This window comes from Zophobas morio, unplaced genomic scaffold (genome assembly GCF_036711695.1).
Source record: "Zophobas morio isolate AGI-343-1 ecotype UQ-CSIRO unplaced genomic scaffold, CSIRO_AGI_Zmor_V1 ptg000011l, whole genome shotgun sequence".
Taxonomy (NCBI): Eukaryota; Metazoa; Arthropoda; class Insecta; order Coleoptera; family Tenebrionidae; genus Zophobas; species Zophobas morio.
This window is the reverse complement of record NW_026972116.1, coordinates 1,110,639-1,130,934: the sequence shown is the minus strand read 5'-3', so window position 1 is coordinate 1,130,934 and position 20,296 is coordinate 1,110,639. Positions and strand designations below refer to the sequence as shown.

General features: G+C 35.8%; 1 protein-coding gene across 5 annotated transcripts in view; it reads left to right on the top strand.

Moving 5' to 3' along the window:
- LOC135126615 (uncharacterized) overlaps positions 1-20,296 on the top strand; it is a 22,207-nt gene extending 1,911 nt beyond the window's left edge. The window contains exons 2-3 of one of the 5 annotated variants that reach the window (XR_010280095.1): positions 9,534-9,902; positions 19,413-20,294. Coding sequence is in view for 4 of the 5 variants with exons in the window: in XM_064052652.1 (XP_063908722.1) it covers positions 13,019-17,200 (4,182 nt within the window). In the remaining variant the exon portion in view is untranslated. Of the gene's footprint in view, positions 1-9,533; positions 9,903-11,717 lie in introns of those variants that run through there. The other 4 variants (XM_064052652.1, XM_064052651.1, XM_064052654.1 and 1 more) reach the window with 4 other exon arrangements.

The following is a 20,296-nucleotide window of genomic DNA, read 5'->3' as shown; positions in this document are numbered from 1 at the left end:
TAAGGGTGACGTCATCAATTTTTTTAGGAGGGATGAACAAATACATTTTGAACAAAAGTTTACCATGCTTATAATAACTTTAAAATATTCCCAAGATTTCAAAGCATTCGGTTTTGTAATTCCTGATTAAATCGATAAAATAAATTCACGCCTTCATTAATTTTTTTGAGTCACCCTGCATATGCAAATCCAAAAATATGAATGGAATGATAAATCACAAGTACAGACTCATCATATTTTGTACATTTTAGATACGATTTATTCGGCAAATTTTCGAGCTGACGTCATCAAGTTTTTGGAGGGGATAAGCAAATATATTTTGACTTAACATTTATTATGCTCTTTATGACCTTAAAACATCTGCAAGATTTCAGAGCATTCGGTTTTGTAGTTCCTGATTAAATCAATAAAATATATTTACGCATTCATTAATTTTTTTGAGTCACCCTGTATATGCAAATCCAAAAAATATGAATGGAGTGATAGATCACAAGTACAGACTCATCATATTTTGTACATTTTAGATATGATTTATTCCACAAATTTTTGAGCTGACGTCATCAAGTTTTTGGAGGGGATAAGCAAATATTTTTTGACTAAAGATTTATGATGCTCTTTATAGCCTTAAAACATCTGCAACATTTCAAAGCATTCTGGTCAGCAGATTAAAAATTAAATTTCAAAATGTTGTTTTATAATTTTGATTTTTTTTCCAAAAATCTGGACGTTTCGGGTGAAAAGTCGATTCAGAGTTGTAAACTACATGTGTAGGACTATGTTAATTTATACAATTGAAAACCCATTTACTATGTACAATTTTGAAGTGACGTCATCGCATAAGTGGTGGGGATGATTAGACAAATTTTGGTTAGCGTTTTACCATCTACATGATATTCTTAATATAAGTACAAAATTTCACAACAATCGGTCGAGTACTTTCGGAGATTATCTGTCTAATAAAAATCCAGGACGGCAGACAGACGGACAGACAGACGGAAATGGGAGACCTATTTCTTCGTCTTCTAGGGGTCATGAAAGATCGAGAAAACGTAAAAGTAGAAAGTCGGCCAATGGACTCGATTACAATACTTCCTTTGCTTACGCTCGGGAAGTAAAAATAAAATATGTTTGTGAACGTGTATCAATAAGGTTGCCATAAAAAAAATATTCATGGCTATGATTAATTAAAATTATAAAAAAGTATTATTTTTTCAAATTTGACTGTCTTGGTTGCCAAATGACTCATAGTCTAATTGAAAGTATACAACATCTGCTATATGCAGTCGATCGGTTCCCTACCTTTTTCTGTTCCCTTTTACCTGGTAGCCGCGTGCAAACAGGTAAATTGATATTAGTAACAGAGATTTCTTAGTAGTTACTAAGAAATCTCTGATTAGTAATTGCGCTCATCTGCTTACCACCATATTTATATATCAAAATGTAGGTAAATTTATTGCGAGTAGAATAGTATAAGGTTGCTTAAGAAAATCTGTTCATAGATTACGGTAGCTAGGCTTTGAAGTTGCAAAAATTGGAGCATGTAAATATGTGTGACAGAGAAGCGTTGCTCGTACTGTTACCATGCGATAAAGGAGGACGTAGTATAGGTATAGCAGCTGCGCGCCACTGGCCGGTAGAATATAAGAGAGTGCGCATGCTTCCTATTCGTAGTATAGACAAGGAAAAAAATAGTATACTCTAGAGGATCATTTTCAAACGTAGTAGAAGTAATTTCAGCACGAAAGGGCACAGGGGCGGGGCTTAAGTTGCGCGACTTGTAGCCGGGCCATCAGTGGCGTAACATCGATGCATTGAGAAGGGAGGCTCGGCTGAGTTGTACTTCTTTCAAAAACAATTAAAAAAAGAGCAATTTCTACAAAAGAATACAGACAACCATTTAGTAAAAATAAATTAATTTGTTTGTTAAAAAAATAGACTTACGTAACAATAAATTATGATAATCTATCACACAAAATTTGGTATTTTTAATTATTAAACGAGTTTATAATGTGAGGGATTATAGCATGAGTAAAAAATTTCACGAACCCCTCATTATAAACTAGTATCATATACTAAGGTATTTTATAGTCGACTAGTCTTAAATCAACAGTTAAATCTTTAGATAAAAGCGGGCTTAAAACTCTGAGAATAAGCAACCTATGACTATAATTATATGTTTTTTTATTTTCTGGCACAATTTATCGATACCGTAAAGTCGGATTATAATAAGGCTTAACGTTTTCTGTCTTTAACATCGAAGTAATAATCACAGTTCATATTCTAGCATAATTGTCGTTTATAACTAGAGCTTCGACTGTATCCTAATTTAACAGTTATTATTGCTCACTAAAAATTACCTTTTTACTTCTTTTACTTACTTTTTTATTCAACTCATACATCAAATACAGCACTAATAATTGTTTAAATTCTTTTTCTACAATGTCAACGCTAATAAAATAGAAAAGTGATATTTTTATTAACCGCAATAATATATATTTTAATATTTAAAATCGAAATATTCATCGCCGCTGCCACTGCTTGCACGATATTTGTAAGGCCAAATCAAAACAATGTTCTGCGCACTCCCACCACCTGTACCCTTTCGTCTTGAAAGCTGCTGTACGTTGACATTGATTAAATACATATAGATAGACCCCATGATACAATAAATACTAGGTATGATATTGCGCACGTACGGAGTGGGGGAGTGACGTCACTGGGTGAGTAAACACAGGCATTTCGCGCGTATTCTGCAACGTTTTTCTGTCTTCCACGTATTTTTCAGAAGGTTTAGTGGCTGCACGTTATGTTTTAATAATTTGATAAAGTTACAACGATGCGTTGTGGCGTTTTTGGGTGTAATAGCGATAAACAATCAAGACATTTTCAAAAAGACATACAATTTTATTCGTTTCCAAGGGACAAGTATGGGTTATTTCTTGTCGTTCGGACTCATTTATAGTAAAAAATGCAAGAGTGTGTTCACAGCATTTTAGTGAAGACGATTTCGAGCGAAATTTGCAACACGAACTTCTAAATTATCTTCCTAAAAAAGGAAAAAAAAAAAACCTAAAATTTGGAGATCAGCCAAGTTAGTTAAAGACATTTGTTCTAGGGATGAAATCTCAGAAATTAAGTAGGTTATTTTACTTGAATATTGATATAAATCAAACAAATTCAGTTAAAAAAAAAAGTTCCCAAAGAACATCTTGTAGTACTCTTTTTTTAGCAATTATTTTATATTTTCATTTATTTTATAGCACTTAAACTAATGACGCAAATGCTATTTCGGATGATAAAACAGAATCTACAAGTAAATCTGTTGGGTATATTGAACATTTATTGTATTTACTCAAGGATTCTTTTTTTTTGCACAATTACTTTTATGTTTGCACGGTTTTTTTTGCATGATGTATATTTCTTTCTCAAGGGAAACGATTATTTGTATATTTAATTATGTTTTTTACGTAGTACATACAAATACAGATCAAGATATACAGACAGAAGATCTAGAAGCAAAAATTGCTTATCTTAAAAAACTAAACGACGAACTTTCAAAAGAAAATCAAGCTATGAAAACAATTTTCACTCCAAGACAAATCATCGAAAAATTGTTAATTAACATGTAGGTTACAGTTCAATAGTACATTGTACTTATTTTTAGTGGTTACTTTTTCTTGTACTCAGTTTTTGAAAGATTAGAACAGAATTTCTAAAGTAGATTTATATTTAAGATAATTATGTTCACGTTAAATGTGCATAATTACCATAACAACAAGTCTGTTCATGATAATCAAATAAAAACCTAAAAAAGCAAAAAATGGATAATTCTGAAGATCTTGGCATTTTCAGATAACCTGTGCGCTACTAACGAGAAAAATAGCACTTTTTTTATAATTATCTTCAAATTAAAGCCGCACTTTTCTATTGAGTACACGAAAAATAATATTAAACGCGAAATTTTAATTTGATGCACACAATAGAAATACGTATCAAACTCCGTTAAATTCGTTTTTACAATTTAATTCAGATAATTCACGTAAATTTAGTTTTCAGGTTGTTTAATGCAGCATTACAATTATTATATTATAATATAGAGGTTGTACAACACATTTTTTTAAATATAAAATGAATTATAACAATAAAAATAAAAAATATTAGCGATTCTTCGTGCTTTTATGTTGAAATCCCAATAGTTCTACTCACCGAGTGACGTCACTGCGCGAACTGGTTTCATTTTGAGCCGCACGAGTATCATACCTAGAGAATTATTATATCATGGATAGACCCATACTATTGTTTGGAGAGAACAGGCCAACGGCCGGCGAACAAGAGATGGCGCACCAACAGTCGGCCGTCAAACGCCGGCGAAAAGCTTGGACACCAATCACGCGCATAGGTAACACAAATCACACCAACAATACATTTAATAAATCTACCACTCGATAAAGGGCGACGAAAAAAATGTGTAAAAATCTCATAGTCAGCATTTAGATAATTTACAACGTTGCCAGATGAGTCTAACACAACTTTGCCGTTATTTCTATTCGATTAGATTTTATTACGTTTAAAAGTTTCTGGTAAATAAATGAAATTATTATAATGAATAAACAATACAAACAAATTATTACTTGTTATTTTAAATATTTGTTAGTGTTGATGAAAACATAAATAGTTATTAAAGTTATTCTAAATATCTCAAATTTTACAGTACGAGTGGGATGTTTCAGGACGAGTAGGTAGCCGAGTCTTTAATTTCGAAACGAGTACTGCGAAAAGAGTTACCGGACGTTTGTCGTTATGGATTTTGTTTCATACTGTCAACATATTTTTTTATTCGATACAATTATTACTATTTTGAGAAAAAGTTCAAATCGAGTCACTTTTTGTGACATCGTTAGCAACCGCTGTTTGGCAAATGTTTTAATTTGTTTATTCGTGCAAGTCAGCATCATATGTTTAAACACATAGTATAACACGTTACAGGACTTATTGTTTTGTATAATCCGACTCGATGGACCAATGTTTTGTGCAATCCGTCTCGAAGGACCAATGCTTTGTGCAATCCGTCTCGAAGGACCAATGTTTGTGCAACTCGGCTCGTCCTACCAGTGTTTTTTGTAATCTGGTTGATACGACAATGTAATAACGAATTGTACTTTGATATTGCTCGAAGGACCTTTGTTTTGTTGCGTGCGAAATAATAGACAGCGTTCGGTTTCGATGTTTAATACAGGACCGTTACAGAAGTACTAAATTTACATTTGTATTTACAATAACAGGTAAAGCAAAAGAGACCCAAAAGGGTCAGTGGCCGCTTCCGGAAATGGAACACTTGTCCTTTTTGGCTCAATTTTATCGGACTTGTCCGTTTTTTTGATTTTACCGGACTCGTTCGAATCCAGTAAAACGTCAAACTTGACATAGTATGAAGTAAAATAAATAAATTTTATGATGTAAATACAATTAAGTATATCGATAACTCGCTACTGAAAATTTATTGAAATATAATTTCTAATTTGTGTTAAAAAAAGATTTTTGTGGTTTTATGGTTTATTAAATGTAATTAAAATAAATAATATCAAGAACTTGTATTATATATTAAAAACATTCTTTGTAAATAAGAAAATTATGTAAATAAACCATAAAACCATACAAAATTTTCCTGCAACCTCTATTCAAAATCCCAATTTACCGAGAGGAATTAAGGCACAAAGATGCTTCACTGAATTTATTACCGATTTTTCAAGAAAAGTATGCTTATAAGCCTATAAGCGTCTAATGGATTAAAACAACAAATAATAATCATAATTTATTTGTTTTATTTGTTCATTATAATAATCCCATTTATTTACCAGAACCTTCTAAATGCAATAATGCGATTAGGTATACTGACCGTTTTAAGGAGTGCTCGTCCAATAGTGCGTAAACTAAAAGATTTGGTAAATTTTCTTGGAAGAGTTTGTTTCTTCAATGAAAATGAATGGTTTTTAACTCTTCTGCCGCTTGAAAGTCCAGCCTTGTGAAAATAGATTATTTGATAACCTGTTTCGTAATGATTGTAAATACGAACAAAAGCATATTTGCATATTCTAAACAACTGGCCATATCGATACCAAACTTGTACAGATATGTTTTTTAATGCTTCTGTTTTCAATGAAATAAATTTTATTTGCAAAATACTTAATGTCTAACGACATATTACGCATACATACATATGTTGGTACTACCCCATTTACTATATTTTCAATCTGTGCATTTTTCGCTTCATTCGTAGGAGCCAGGTAAGAAATATCAGTGAGACCGGCGGTCTTTGAATAGCTCGTAAATAAAGAGATTTAGTGAAGTTTCCTAGAGCAATCTGTCTCTTCAATGAAAATTTTAGTTTGTTAACGTAATTACCTAATTAGGTGGGTAGAATTTTAAACCGGATCGACAATTTTACTATGAAATATAGGTACAATACGCTATATTCTTTTCTCGTTGCAAGACAGAATAAATAAAAGAATAGTTTCTAAAGCTGTTCCATTTTTCCACTCTTTGTTTTCTTTGAGATACGAGTAGTTCTTGTGCCGAAGTGAAACACCAAAAAGTCTAAAGTTCGGAAATCAGAGTGAATTTTAAAACACATAAAAACGACGTCTTTATTTATTTAAATATTGTCCTGTAACGTCCTGCGACGTGGAATGGAGTTTCTTAATGTACAAAAGTATGTTAGATAATAACCGAAAAATTTTCTTGGTTAAAACTAAAGGAAACACAATTGTTACTTGGAATAAAAATAAAGAATATCGAGAACTTGTGCTATGTATTAAAAATATTTAATTTAAATAAGTAAATTATGTTAATAAACCATAACACCACAAAAACCTTTTTTTAACACAAATTATATTTCAATAAATTTTCAGTAGTGAGTTATCGATATACTTAATTGTATTTACATCATAAAATGTGAAAGAAAATGTCTGATTTTTGACTTTATGCGGCATATGTTACCCGTTTTTTAAGATATATATGAATGCATATGTTTTGTCTTTAGTATATATCTGTCCGTCTCTAGTCTAATAAATTTTCTAAAAAAATATAGTAAGTTTTGAGAAAACGCATTTAAAAGCATTTTCCTTTGTATTATTAGTAACAAAAGCGAGCACATAAAACCGTAAAAAAAATTTCCAATGTGTTATTTACATTTATTTTACTTCATACTGTGTCAAATTTCACGTTTTACTGGATTCGAAGGAGTCCGGTAAAATAAAAAAAAAACGGACAAGTCCGGTAAAATTGAGCTAAAAAGAACAAGTCCTGTAAAGTGTTACTATGTGTTTAAACACCATTTTTGATGCTGATTTGCACGAATAAACAAATTAAAACATTTACCAAACAGCGGTTGCTGACGATGTCAGAAAAAGTGACTCGATTTGAACTTTTTCTCAAAATAGTAATTATTTTATCGAATAAAAAATATGTTGATAGTATGAAATAAAATCCATAACGACATACGTCCGGTAACTCTTTTCGCAGTACTCGTTTCGAAATTAAAGACTCGGCTCCCTACAGTCGCCTCGTCCTGAAACATCTCACTCGTCCTGTAAAATTTGAGTTACCGGACCGTATTTATAATAATGTTAGCACTAACAAGTATTTAAAATAACAAGTAATAATTTGTTTGTTTTATTTATTTTTATTCATTATAATAATCCCATTTCTTTATCAGAAACTTTTAAGTAGGTTTTATTTCGTTTAAAATAAAACCTACTTGGCTAGAAATAACGGCAAACTTGTGTTAGGCTCATCTGGCAACGTTGTAAATTATCTAAATGCTGACTATGAGATTTTTACACATTTTTTTCGTCGCCCTCTATCGAGTGGTAGATTTATTAAATGTATTGTTGGTGTGATTTGTGTTACCTATGCGCGTGATTGGTGTCCAAGCTTTTCGCCGGCGTTTGACGGCCGACTGTTGGTGCGCCATCTCTTGTTCGCCGGCCGTTGGCCTGTTCGCTCCAAACAATAGCATGGGTCTATCTATATGTATTTAATCAATGGTTGTGATAAACACGTGTTTTTGTGAACAAAATTAAAAATGGAAAAAAAATGCTTTTTATGTGGATTGAAAAATTCTGTTATTGATTTTAATGACAGAACATTTGATCATTGCTATTTAAAATTAGCATACCGACGATCTAAAGGCTTAAAGGCTTTAAGTACGAGGAGTTACAATTAAACAGAGATTTTAAAAATTGATGATATTTTGCAAATATCGGAGAATGCAAATGAAGAAGCTTCTTCCGACTTAGAAGACGGCGATATAACTTCCGGAGATTCCGATTCGGAATAATTTACAATTATGACTTTGGCATTTAATGTCTTTTTTATGTAAATATTGTTTGATAATAAAGATTTATAATTTTCAAACTATACACGTGTTAGTAAATTTATTTAATTTTTTTTTTTTTTATTTTGAGAACGTTTTTTTATTACGCTTTTCTTATTTATTTTATTACACTCCAAAATGATCCTCTATACTATAGTATACTATTTTTTTCCTTGTCTATACTACGAATAGGAAGCATGCGCACTCTATTATATTCTACCGGCCAGTAGCGCGCAGCTGCTATACTACGTCCTCCTTTATCGCATGGTACAGTACGAGCAACGCTTCTCTGTCACACATATTTACATGCTCCAATTTTTGCAACTTCAAAGCCTAGCTACCGTAATCTATTAACAGATTTTCTTGAGCAACTTTATACTACTCTACTCGCAATAAATTTACCTACATTTTGATATATAAATATCGTGGTAAGCAGATGAGCGCAATTACTAATATCAATTTACCTGTTTGCACGCGGCTAACAGATAAAAGGGAACAGAAAAAGGTAGGCAACCGATCGACTGCATGTAGCAGATGTTGTATACTTTCAATTAGACCATGAGTCATTTGGCAAACAAGACAGTCAAATTTGAAAAAATAGTACTTTTTTATAATTTTAATTAATCATAGCCATGAACATTTTTTTTATGGCAACCTTATTGATACACGTTCACAAACATATTTTATTTTTTAAAATATAATTTTCACCTGGTTATCAAATCGGTGAAGGTCGTTCTTACTTAGGATCCTCTACTATAATCTATGTTTCAAAATAAAAAGTTTTTGAAGTTGGTGGGTATTGAGGTTTGTTACGAACGCGAAAAAAATTTTGTATGCAACTCGTGAGTAAAGTGGCTTTTTTTACTTGGCGGATTTGCGCACTCGCCTTCGGCTCGTGCGGCAAATTTTCCTTCTCGTAAAAACAAGTTACACTACTCACTAGTTGCATAAATAACTATAAGTGTTGTTTAAATATTACCATAAATTCATTGACTAATTAAAATATAAAATTAAAGACATGGTTCATTCATGTTGTGCTTACAACTGTACCCAAAGGTACAAAAAAGGAAGTGGCATCTCATTTCATTTCATTCGTGAGTGTTGTATTTAAAGGTGATCCAAGTCCAACCAGATTTTTAAATGGAAAATATTTTTTCAGATTTCCGAAAGATGAAAATTTAAGGAACCAATGGATTCCTGCTATGAAAATAGATAAATTTGTGCTCACGGCAAGTTCAAAATTATGTACCAACCATTTAAAAAAAAAACAGATTTTGAATACAATTTTGGAAAGTTATCACTTGTTGAAGACTGTGTTCCCTCAATTTTTGATTTTTCTCCGCATTTAAGGAAACCAGAAACTAAACTGCGAAAACGAATACAGATTATAAAGCAAGAATGTAAAGATTTACAAACAGCGGTGCTTGATAATTGTCCTTCGACTTCTACAGGTACAGACGTGAATGTAGAAGAGGCTGAAAATGTTACGTCCATGGGTTCCCAGGCAACATGATGTCGTCTTTTTCCAGTGAGTAAATGGTCATCATTTACGTCATAGTGACCAAAGATTTCACGTGATATTGACGTAACAATGACGGTCAAATGTCTCGTCCAGATGACGTCATTTTCTAACGAACTATTGACATCCTTGTATTGACGTGATGTACTGACGTCCTAGAGACGGCATTTATTGTCCATTTTAAGACGTTTTTTATATTTTGATTTTTAGAAAAAAATATATAATAAAACGCTGAAATAATTTTATATTTTTATATTGTTTACCTTAAATAAAATATTATAATTCGTTATAATCACCAGGTAAACCCCAAAACAAAGTATATATTAATTAAAGTTAAAACAAATTAGTGAAAAAAAAAAAAATTACTACAATTCTGTACAACCAACAATGAACTTCAATAAATAAATAAAAAAATATATGTCAATTAAACAAATTAAAGATAAACCACTCCTACGAACACAAACAAATCTAAATACAGGCAATTACGAGTATAATTAGTATAAACAAAAAAAAAAGGATAATGTACAATCTACAGGGTCATCAAAATTGATTGAGAGAGTTGGTAAATCTGAACTTGAATAATTTGGTTTATTAAGTTGTATAAAAATATTAGCTGCTAGATTTGAAGCTTCAAGTTTCAAATTTCAAAACTCAGTGGCGTCCTTTTTCGTTTTTTTTTTTTTTTTTGTAAAAAATATTAGTTGTCAGATTTGCAGTTTCGAATTTTAGATTTGTTCGCAAAGATGCGAATAGCAATAAGGCATAGGGTACGCATCGACCAAGGCGATTCGTACAAACGTTAAAACCGTTCGCAACTTTGCAAGAAGGTAACTTTCGTATCCGCAACTGATTCAGGTGAGTTCGAGTATCAACCCCCAGTTCTTTTGACACGCCACTGAATTCATTGCCACATAACCTTATAAAGTTAGGTACTTGATTTGAAAATGCACTGTAAAACCACAGTATATGTAAAACTATCTAATTCACGACGACTTGACTGTTCCCAACACACAAAAAAGTACCGTTAAGAATTAATTCTGTTTTAACAATCATATCAATAACCTAAGTTTTTTAAGTTTGCCTCAATTTATTGCACTGAAAAGAAAAACCCGTTAGAGTGCATGGATTAATGGAAATGCAATCATTTTTTCGTATATAGCAAGCATTTGGCTATTATTAAATTTAAGGGATTACAGCTTAAAGCAGAAGACAAACTCTGCATTTTAAAAATGCTAAATTTACTTGAATCTAACGGATGATCGTTGTCAATACTTTTTACAACGAAGCGAAATGTGCCATGTATATAAGTTACCAAAAAGTGTCGTAGTATTACAGGCATCTACCTGTATATAATATCCAATATTATGTTATATATAAATTCGTTGTATTTTTTTAACTTACAAAGAAATCTGCTTGTTCTAATATGCAAAGATAATCTTGTAATTCATCAAAATTTGTTTAGGTGTGGTCTTGGTGGCATAACTTCTATTTTTCTTTTCTTTTTCAGTTGTCAGATTTGATGACGTTTCCATGTTGGAGATTTTTTCACTCGTTTTTTTTAGCATTTCTTTCGTTTCGCACATGTGTTTGTATTTGTTTCAAATCTAGAATAAAATTATGTTCATTAGCATTAGTTCATAAAAATTGCAGTAACATACCTTTGCAATATTTTATAGCGCCTCATTTTCAAAAACAATCACCGTAAGTTTTTCATAATTAGTGGGAATATCTTCAGTGGTTAATGGTGGCCTTTTCAGCTTATCTGAAAAAACTGCTTTTGTTATCTACGTACAGTTATAAAAAATAACAGAAACACGTAAAAATTAAAATAATTACTGTTCGAACAGTAAGTGCTCCATTCCGGCGCACGCGCGAGTGAGCGGAAGTAGTACGCTACTGAACGTAAAAGGTGCATGAGTAAACGGTTTTTCCTCTCGCGTGTTCCTCGTTGTACTTCTCAACATCAGGCTACCAAGAACCAGGGGCCCCTGTCACCGCCAGCAGGATACTCCAGGTTAGTGGTACTTCTCAGTTATTCTCGGTCCTTCGCGCAAAAGTTAAGTCACGGCACCCCGCGTGCACATTTGGTCCTTCGAGCCGGATCATAACCTCAAATTTGTCGGTTTATCGGTTTCTCGATCGACGCTTTATCGCGTATCGCCGCAATGACTAACGAAGAATTGTTGCAATCTCAAATTAAGAAGCTCGCCGTACTGAAATCTACACGGGAAAAGTTATTTGCTCAAGTTCAAAACTGTTATGACTCCATGAAGAGAACCACCGTTGATACAGCTCTTCAGTTCAAGCCTCGGTACGAAAAACTAGAGGTTATTGAGATAGAAATGGATAAGACTCAGAATGCAATTATTCAGCTAAATGCAGATTTATTGGATAATCGCCATGCTCTCGAAGTCTGTAAGGTGCAAACAGCTTTCGATGATTTAGTATTTAACACACGTGGTCGTTATTTAGACCTGGTGAAGACACAACCTCCGCAGCAAACCAGCAGTAATTCGGTCGCCAACAGCAACCAGCATTTGCCCAGAATAAATATCCCTACGTTCACCGGTCGCATCGAAGAGTGGTCGGCGTTTTTCTCACTGTTCGATTCGGTTGTCCACAAAAACGATGCGTTATCAGAAGCTGAAAAATTCCAGTATTTGCGCTCTTATCTGCGAGATGACGCATTAACAGTCATTGCCAATTTTCATTTAACCCCCGAAAATTACGCACTGGCGTATGAGGCATTGCAACTTCGCTACTAGAATAAAAGACGGTTGGCGACTCACTACGTCAATCAAATTCTAGGTTTTACTCCTTTATCATCCCCAAGTTCTAGCAGTTTGAGACATTTTTTGAATATTCATTCGAATTCCATTAATGCTCTTAAGGCTTTGAATCTTCAAGACCTTGGTGATTTTTTGCTGTTTCAATTATCGTTTGCAAATTTGGATCCTGTATCTAGAAAAGCTTTTGAGAATAGGCAAAGTTCAAATTCCGTTCCCAGCTATCAGGCGTTAATTGATTTCATAACGGATCAGAATCGAACGTACGAACTTCTCTCTCAGGACACCAAATCACCGAAATGTAAATCTCTATCAGTTAAGTCATTCCGTGCTTCACTCATGACAAATGCCAAATCCGATGCCTCCTCTACGTGCTGTGTCCCGTGCGTGCTCTGCAAAGGTTCACATCCCTTTCCGGCATGCAGCGAATTTCTCCAGAAAACAAATGAACAGAAATATGATACGTTGAAGAGATTGAGACGATGTTTCAACTGTTTGGGTGCTCATAATCGAAATGAATGTCAATCTCGTAAAACTTGTCGTATTTGTCACAGCAACAAGCATCACTCCGTGTTACACCAGGAGTCCAAGGTGGATACCTCCGAAACTAGTACTTCTCCCTCTGTAGAGGAAAGAAAATCTCCCGTTGTGTTTTCGTGCAAGACCTCAGCGGAGCGCAACACTGTTTTACTAGCGACTGTGACAGCCCAGATCCAAGACTGTAATGGAGATTATCACAAGATAAGAGCTGTGGTTGATCCCGGCTCTCAAGTATCAGTGATTACTTCATCAACGGCGCAACATTTGGGATTAAAAAGAAGCAGATCTCCCATTGAAGTTACTGGCATTGCCAGTTTTCCTGTCCGAACTCAAGGTCTCATTCGTACCACTCTACGCTCTAGAACTCGTGCTGATGTCGTAAACGTTCACGCTGTTGTACTTTCGTATATTCCTAATAAATTTCCTAGTCAGACGTTACCTTCTCACATTAAGGATCAGTTCAGTCATCTAACGTTAGCTGATGAAAACTTCCATCAAGCTGCTCGAGTTGAATTCTTAATTGGAGCAGATCTATATCCTCACATTTTATGTAATACGCAGCCTAATGTTATTCAAGGACAACCCTCTGCCATTGACACAATCTTTGGATGGATAATTATAGGCTCGATTTCATCTTCAACAAATTCCCCCTTGTGTTCTCTTCTCACATGCAACGATTCTCTTGATGATACCGTTCGTAAGTTTTGGGAAACTGAGACTCTCGCTGATAACCTTTCAGTCTCCAATCCTGAAGATGACTTTTGTCAAGCTCATTTCAAGGACACGCACTATCGCGATCGCTCAGGCAGATATGTGGTATCAATGCCAGTCCGTGAGCAGCGCTCGCCGCTTCTGAGCAACCGAGAGACAACTCTGAACACTTATCTCAAAATAGAAGCTCGAATGACCAGGCGTCCCCAACTCAACGCTGCTTATATTACTTTTCTCCAAGAATACCGCGATCTCGGACATATGCAACTAGCCGCACAACCTTCCATGTACGTAATGCCTCATCATTGTGTTCAAAAGGAAACTAGTTCAACTACCAAAGTGCGAGTTGTGTTTAACGGATCCTCCCCTGACTCAAACGGGACAACGCTTAATCAGCAACTTCTGCTCGGTCCTAAGCTACAAAAGGATTTGAGCCACATTCTCATGAATTTTCGCCTTCATGCTATAGCAGTCACAGCGGATATTCAACAGATGTATAGACAGATTTGGTTGAATCCAAAGCAACGTTATCTCCAGCACATATTCTGGAGGCCAGATCCCGCTTCTAATGTGCAGGAGTATGAGTTAAAAACAGTGACATATGGTTTAGCACCATCAGCATATCTTGCTCAACGTGTCCTTCTCCAGCTCGTCGAGGACGAAGGGCATGAGTTCCCATTGGCAGTACAAGCTATCACAGAAAGCACCTATGTGGACGATATTGCGCATGGTGCCTCTACAGTTGAGGAAGCGAAGTCGCTACAGTTACAACTCGCAAACCTACTCAATCGTGGCGGTTTCCAGCTGAGAAAATGGGCTAGTAATGATCCAATTGCTCTAGATCATGTTCCAGAACAGCATCGTGAATCTCCGTTGAATTTCTCAAGTGACGATCCTTCTATTAAGATTCTTGGATTACGGTGGGATCCTCGGTCTGATACTTTCACCTATTATGTACAAGAATTTGATTCTCAAGTTACCAAGCGCACTGTTCTTTCTTATATCGCTCGAATCTTTGATCCCATGGGGTGGTTATCTCCAATTGTATTTTGGGTTAAGCATTTTCTGCAACAGATATGGATCTCTAAAGTGGGCTATGATGATATCCTGCCGCCTTCCCTATCGGAGGCTTGGGGAAGGTTTTCTTCTCAAATGCGGTGTCTACGCGCACTTAAAATTCCTCGATACATTCTCCAAAGTTTGCCACGTTTGCTCTTGGTGGGATTCTCGGACGCTTCCTCTAAAGGATACTCCGCTTGCATCTATTTACATGCGTATGATTCCAGTAGCACTTGTAGCAATTATCTTTTGAAGGCCAAGAACAAAGTGGCACCCCTCAAGACATTGACTATTCCTCGATTGGAACTCTGTGGAGCGTTGTTATTATCTAGACTACTTCGTGATGTGATTAAATCTCTTAAAGCCGTAAGATTTGAAAATGTTCATCTCTATACCGATTCTCAGATTATCCTTGCATGGCTCCACACCTCTCCTCATCTTCTCAAAACCTACGTGGCCAATCGTGTAGTTCGCATATTAGAGCATACATCTCTTCACCAATGGGCACACACAGTGTCGAATCAAAATTCAGCCGACTTTGCGTCTCGAGGATTATTTCCCGAAGAGATCATGGATTGTCATTCCTGGTGGAATGGACCAGATTTTATGCAGAATCCGCCGTCCAAGTGGCCCGTAAGAGGCGATAATTATGTCGCACCCGAAGAGCTCCCTGAGCGTAAAAACGATCCTATAGTTTTGCGCATCCAAGCCGACCCAGAAAATCCTCTGTATGAAGTTGTGTCACGATTTTCTTCATTTAGTAGACTACAACGCGCTTTCGCATTTATTCGCCGATGGCTACTCCGAATAAGATGTCCCGAGATGAAGGGTCCACTCTCAAGCGAAGAGATGCGATACTCGACCTTATCGCTTGTGCGTCTCATACAGCAAAACCATTTTCCTCTGCTTATAGAAGAGTTGCGTTCCAAAGGTCACACCACAACTCCATTAAGGAAGCTGTTCCCATTCTTGGATGCAATGGGTATAGTTAGGGTGGGCGGACGGCTACGACACTCCGCCCTTCCCCTAGATGCGAAACACCCTCTGCTTTTACCTCAGAAAGCTCATCTCTCGGCTTTAATTTGCGACTACTATCATCTGTACGCTTGCCACGCTGGACCTAGAAGCGTGCAGACGCTTATACAGCAGAAGTTCTGGATAATATCGATTCGATCCCTCCTACGGCAGCGCATTTTTCGCTGCATTCGCTGTTTTAAGTTTAAATCGAAACCTGTATTTCCCTTCATGGCTGATCTACCACCAGCTCGAGTTCAACCTAGCAAACCGTTTTCCTCTGTTGGCATTGACTTTGCCGGACCCTTCACGGTCAGGGAAAGTCGTCGACGTAAGGCCCACACATACAAAGGGTATCTCTGTTTATTCATATGTATGTCTACGAAAGCGGTCCATTTAGAAATGGTCTCGGAACTCTCCACAAAAGCCTTTTTAGCCTCGCTCAACAGATTCACCGCACGCCGTGGTCTACCCTCTGACATATACTCTGATTGCGGACGTAACTTTCTCGGCGCCGCTCGACACCTGAGGGAGGTGAGTCAGTTTCTACGTTCGCACTCCTCTGAGATAACGAGTTCCTTAACCTCTTTGGAGATAAAATGGCATTTTAACCCTCCAGCCGCCCCCAATTTTGGCGGTCTATGGGAGGCTGCGATCAAATCCGCAAAGAGTCTCTTGTATCGATCAATCGGCACCTCTCTCTTAACTTTCGAAGAGTACAGCACGCTATTTTGTAAGATTGAGGCTGTATTGAACAGCCGTCCCTTATGTGCCGTCACCTCTAACCCAGAAGACGCTGTAGATTACCTAAGCCCTGGACATTTCTTAGTCGGCAGACCGTTATTGCAACCTCCTGAAGCTCCCTTGGAGGACAACTTGAATTGGACCTGTCGGTGGCAACTACTCTCCCAGCTGTATCAGCGGTTCTGGAAGAGGTGGTCTACGGAGTATCTCCATACTCAACTCCAACGTCAGAAGTGGAATAAGGATCAACCAAACATTCAACCCGGCGCCATTGTCGCATTGTATGGCGCAGAAACTACCCCCCTTTCATGGCCGTTAGGACGCGTACAAGAGGTACATCCTGGAACCGATGGAGTCGTCCGTGTGGCCACAGTGAAAACCTCGACCGGTTTATATACGCGTCCGGTAAACAAGCTCGTGATTCTCCCAACCCAATTCTCAATGGAGAATTGAGTGAGCTCTCATAATGTGCATAAAGAACTCTCTTTAATTTTCGTTTAATTTTTCGTTAAATTTTGTTAAAATTGGTGGGCGGTTATGTTCGAACAGTAAGTGCTCCATTCCGGCGCACGCGCGAGTGAGCGGAAGTAGTACGCTACTGAACGTAAAAGGTGCATGAGTAAACGGTTTTTCCTCTCGCGTGTTCCTCGTTGTACTTCTCAACATCAGGCTACCAAGAACCAGGGGCCCCTGTCACCGCCAGCAGGATACTCCAGGTTAGTGGTACTTCTCAGTTATTCTCGGTCCTTCGCGCAAAAGTTAAGTCACGGCACCCCGCGTGCACAATTACTTTATTAGATATTAACTTACCTAGTATAAATAAGTACAACCCACACTGAATGGCAGAAATTTTCACAAAACTGCATTAAAAATAAAGTGAATAACAGATACACGAGAAAATTTCGGTGGTTGAGAACCAACTGGAAATATTGGAATGCTTCACACTGAAGTGCAATAAACATAAATACCGAAAAAAGGGAAAGTCCGCATGCACACCCCAAACATCTGATGTATTGTATAGTAAATACGGAAGTTGAGCATTATTTTTTCATTATATGAAATAAATTTAATAAAACTGAATATTAATCACTCTCTAATTTTTTTGGTAACCATCATGACTTTACAAACGTCTTTATAAAATCAAAATTCGATGAAGGAGGTCTTCAAAACCTTGTCCCGTTTTAGGTACAATGGACAAAGAATTTTTATGACTTTGTTTGTGTCGTTGGGTATTTTCGCTCAACCCCAGATGTTCTATTTATAATATGCCAAGCAGGTATGTACTTACAAAATAACACTTCCAGAGTAAACAAATTTTCAGAAATAATTATTTTATTAGAATGAAAAAACTTGTCTTTGGTGTATTTCTAATAAAGCCGTTGTATTTTTTGCTCTAAATATAATTAAGCATTATGAAGGCCACTTTTTAAAGAATACGACGACCTACATCTAATTGATCATATAATCTATAAAAAATGACGAAGAAAGGACGGTCTTTTGACGTCAGAAGTAAGTCATTATCACGTGATTTTTGGGCGAATGACGTCGCCGACGAGTTATGACCAAAAATTGACGTGAATTAGACGACAGTCTGCTGCTTGGGTTAATGTCAAGTGACAGATTACCTGTTAGGCAATAAACTTTAAAAAGAAGACCAATTTATTTTGGGGATTTTAAAGAACATGACTTGGAAGTGCCACAGAAGGTTCGAAAAACGTGGAATATTGCTAAATTAACAATAGACAGACAAAAACGAACCATAAAATTTTTAGGGAATAGGACGCATAGACTTAAAAACAGAATAAAATCCGTTGAAGACGTCATTCACCATCTGAAAGATTCTAAGCAAATTTCTGACAATTGTTATCCCGTTTTACAGGTTTGGTGTTTGTGCATACCCATTACATATATATATTTTTTTTTTTTAGTAAATTAGGGGATATATGAATGCTAATATAATGAACAAATAAATTTGACACAGTTTATTAGCTGTTTGGAGAAATTGAAGCCACTTTTCTAATTTTCCTTGTGGCCAAATTATAATTTAGTTTTTTAAAGAATTTGTATGACCACAGCTGGTTTTTATAATTGTAAATTTATATACCTACCTAAATCAAGAATGTATCTACTATTGGAGTATAGTTCAATTCTTCCTTATCTCTTGCCTTTTTTTATTTGTCTATAACTTTTGGGAACATCAGGATTTATATTTATTTCAGAATACGAGGAATTTCTTTTACTAGCTGCTTTACGCATAACAAATTATAATTTTCAGGATTGTGTGCCCGTTACTTAAGCCGGAATTCCACTGAGGCAACACTGAACGACATGTTGCTTGATACGTGTTGCCTGTTGTAGCACAGTATAGAGATCAATTGATATCTATACTGTGTTTGTAGGCGTGCGACAATGTGGCATAAAATTCAAATTAATGTCGCTGTGTGTTCCTTCAATGGAAAGACTGTTTGTAGCATGCGTCAATGCCGCATGCTACATGTTGCCTCAGTGGAATTCCGGTTTTAGAAATATGAAAATTTCGACGCCAACGGAATATCCCGAAGAACTGGGAATATTCGCTTTAACGTTAAATTTTTATTCAAGTTCGGCCTATGACTATGTTCGTAAAACATTTGCAAATTGCCTTCCACATACTAAAACGTTGCAGAAATGGTACAAGTCGGTGGATGGTTCTCCAGAGTACACTAGGGAGTCACTTCATGCCATTGAAATTAAGGTAAAAGAATGTAGAAAAGAATACAAGGTCCTTGTTTGCTGTTTGATGATGGACGAATGGCTATCAGGCAGCATATTCAATGAAATGGTAAACGTTAAGTGGGTTACATAAATTACGGAACAGAAATGCCTGGAGACACATTACTTGAAGCAAAAGATGCACTTGTTTTTCTAGTGGTGGCACAAAAATGCAGGTGGAAGATTCCAGTTGGATATTTCTTAACGAATGGTTTAAACACAGAAGAAAAAGCAAATTGGGTTAAAGGATGTCTAATAATGATGAATAATATTGGAGTGGCAGCAACATCTTAACTTTCAATGCTGCTAATCTAGTAACACATTTTTCGCATCGTACAACGGAGAATCCGATTTTTATCATGTCTGATGTCTATCATATGATAAAATGAATTAGAAATACTTTCTTTTCGTATTATAGAACACGTATACTCGAACTCGGTGTCGACGACGCCGACACCGGTCTGGACTGAGTCTGAACATAGGCATGTAACGCTGCGCAATAGAAAGAGAGAAACATAAACTATTTAATAAAAGGTGTTCGTTTGACTGATCCAACGACTAAATTAGGTACAACAATTGATGCCGTTTTCACACGCTTTATTACTCATTTAAGAACTGATATGATATTTATATCACTCATTTTAGTCACCATAGGCCACTAATAATTGTATTAAATGGTAGGGATAAAGATACCGAAGGCTATGATTGAACAGTAATTTGTATTTTAAATCGAATAAGTTATAAATACTACTCTAGCACTTGTAAATATTTACTTGTTACTTTAGTTCTTAAATTACA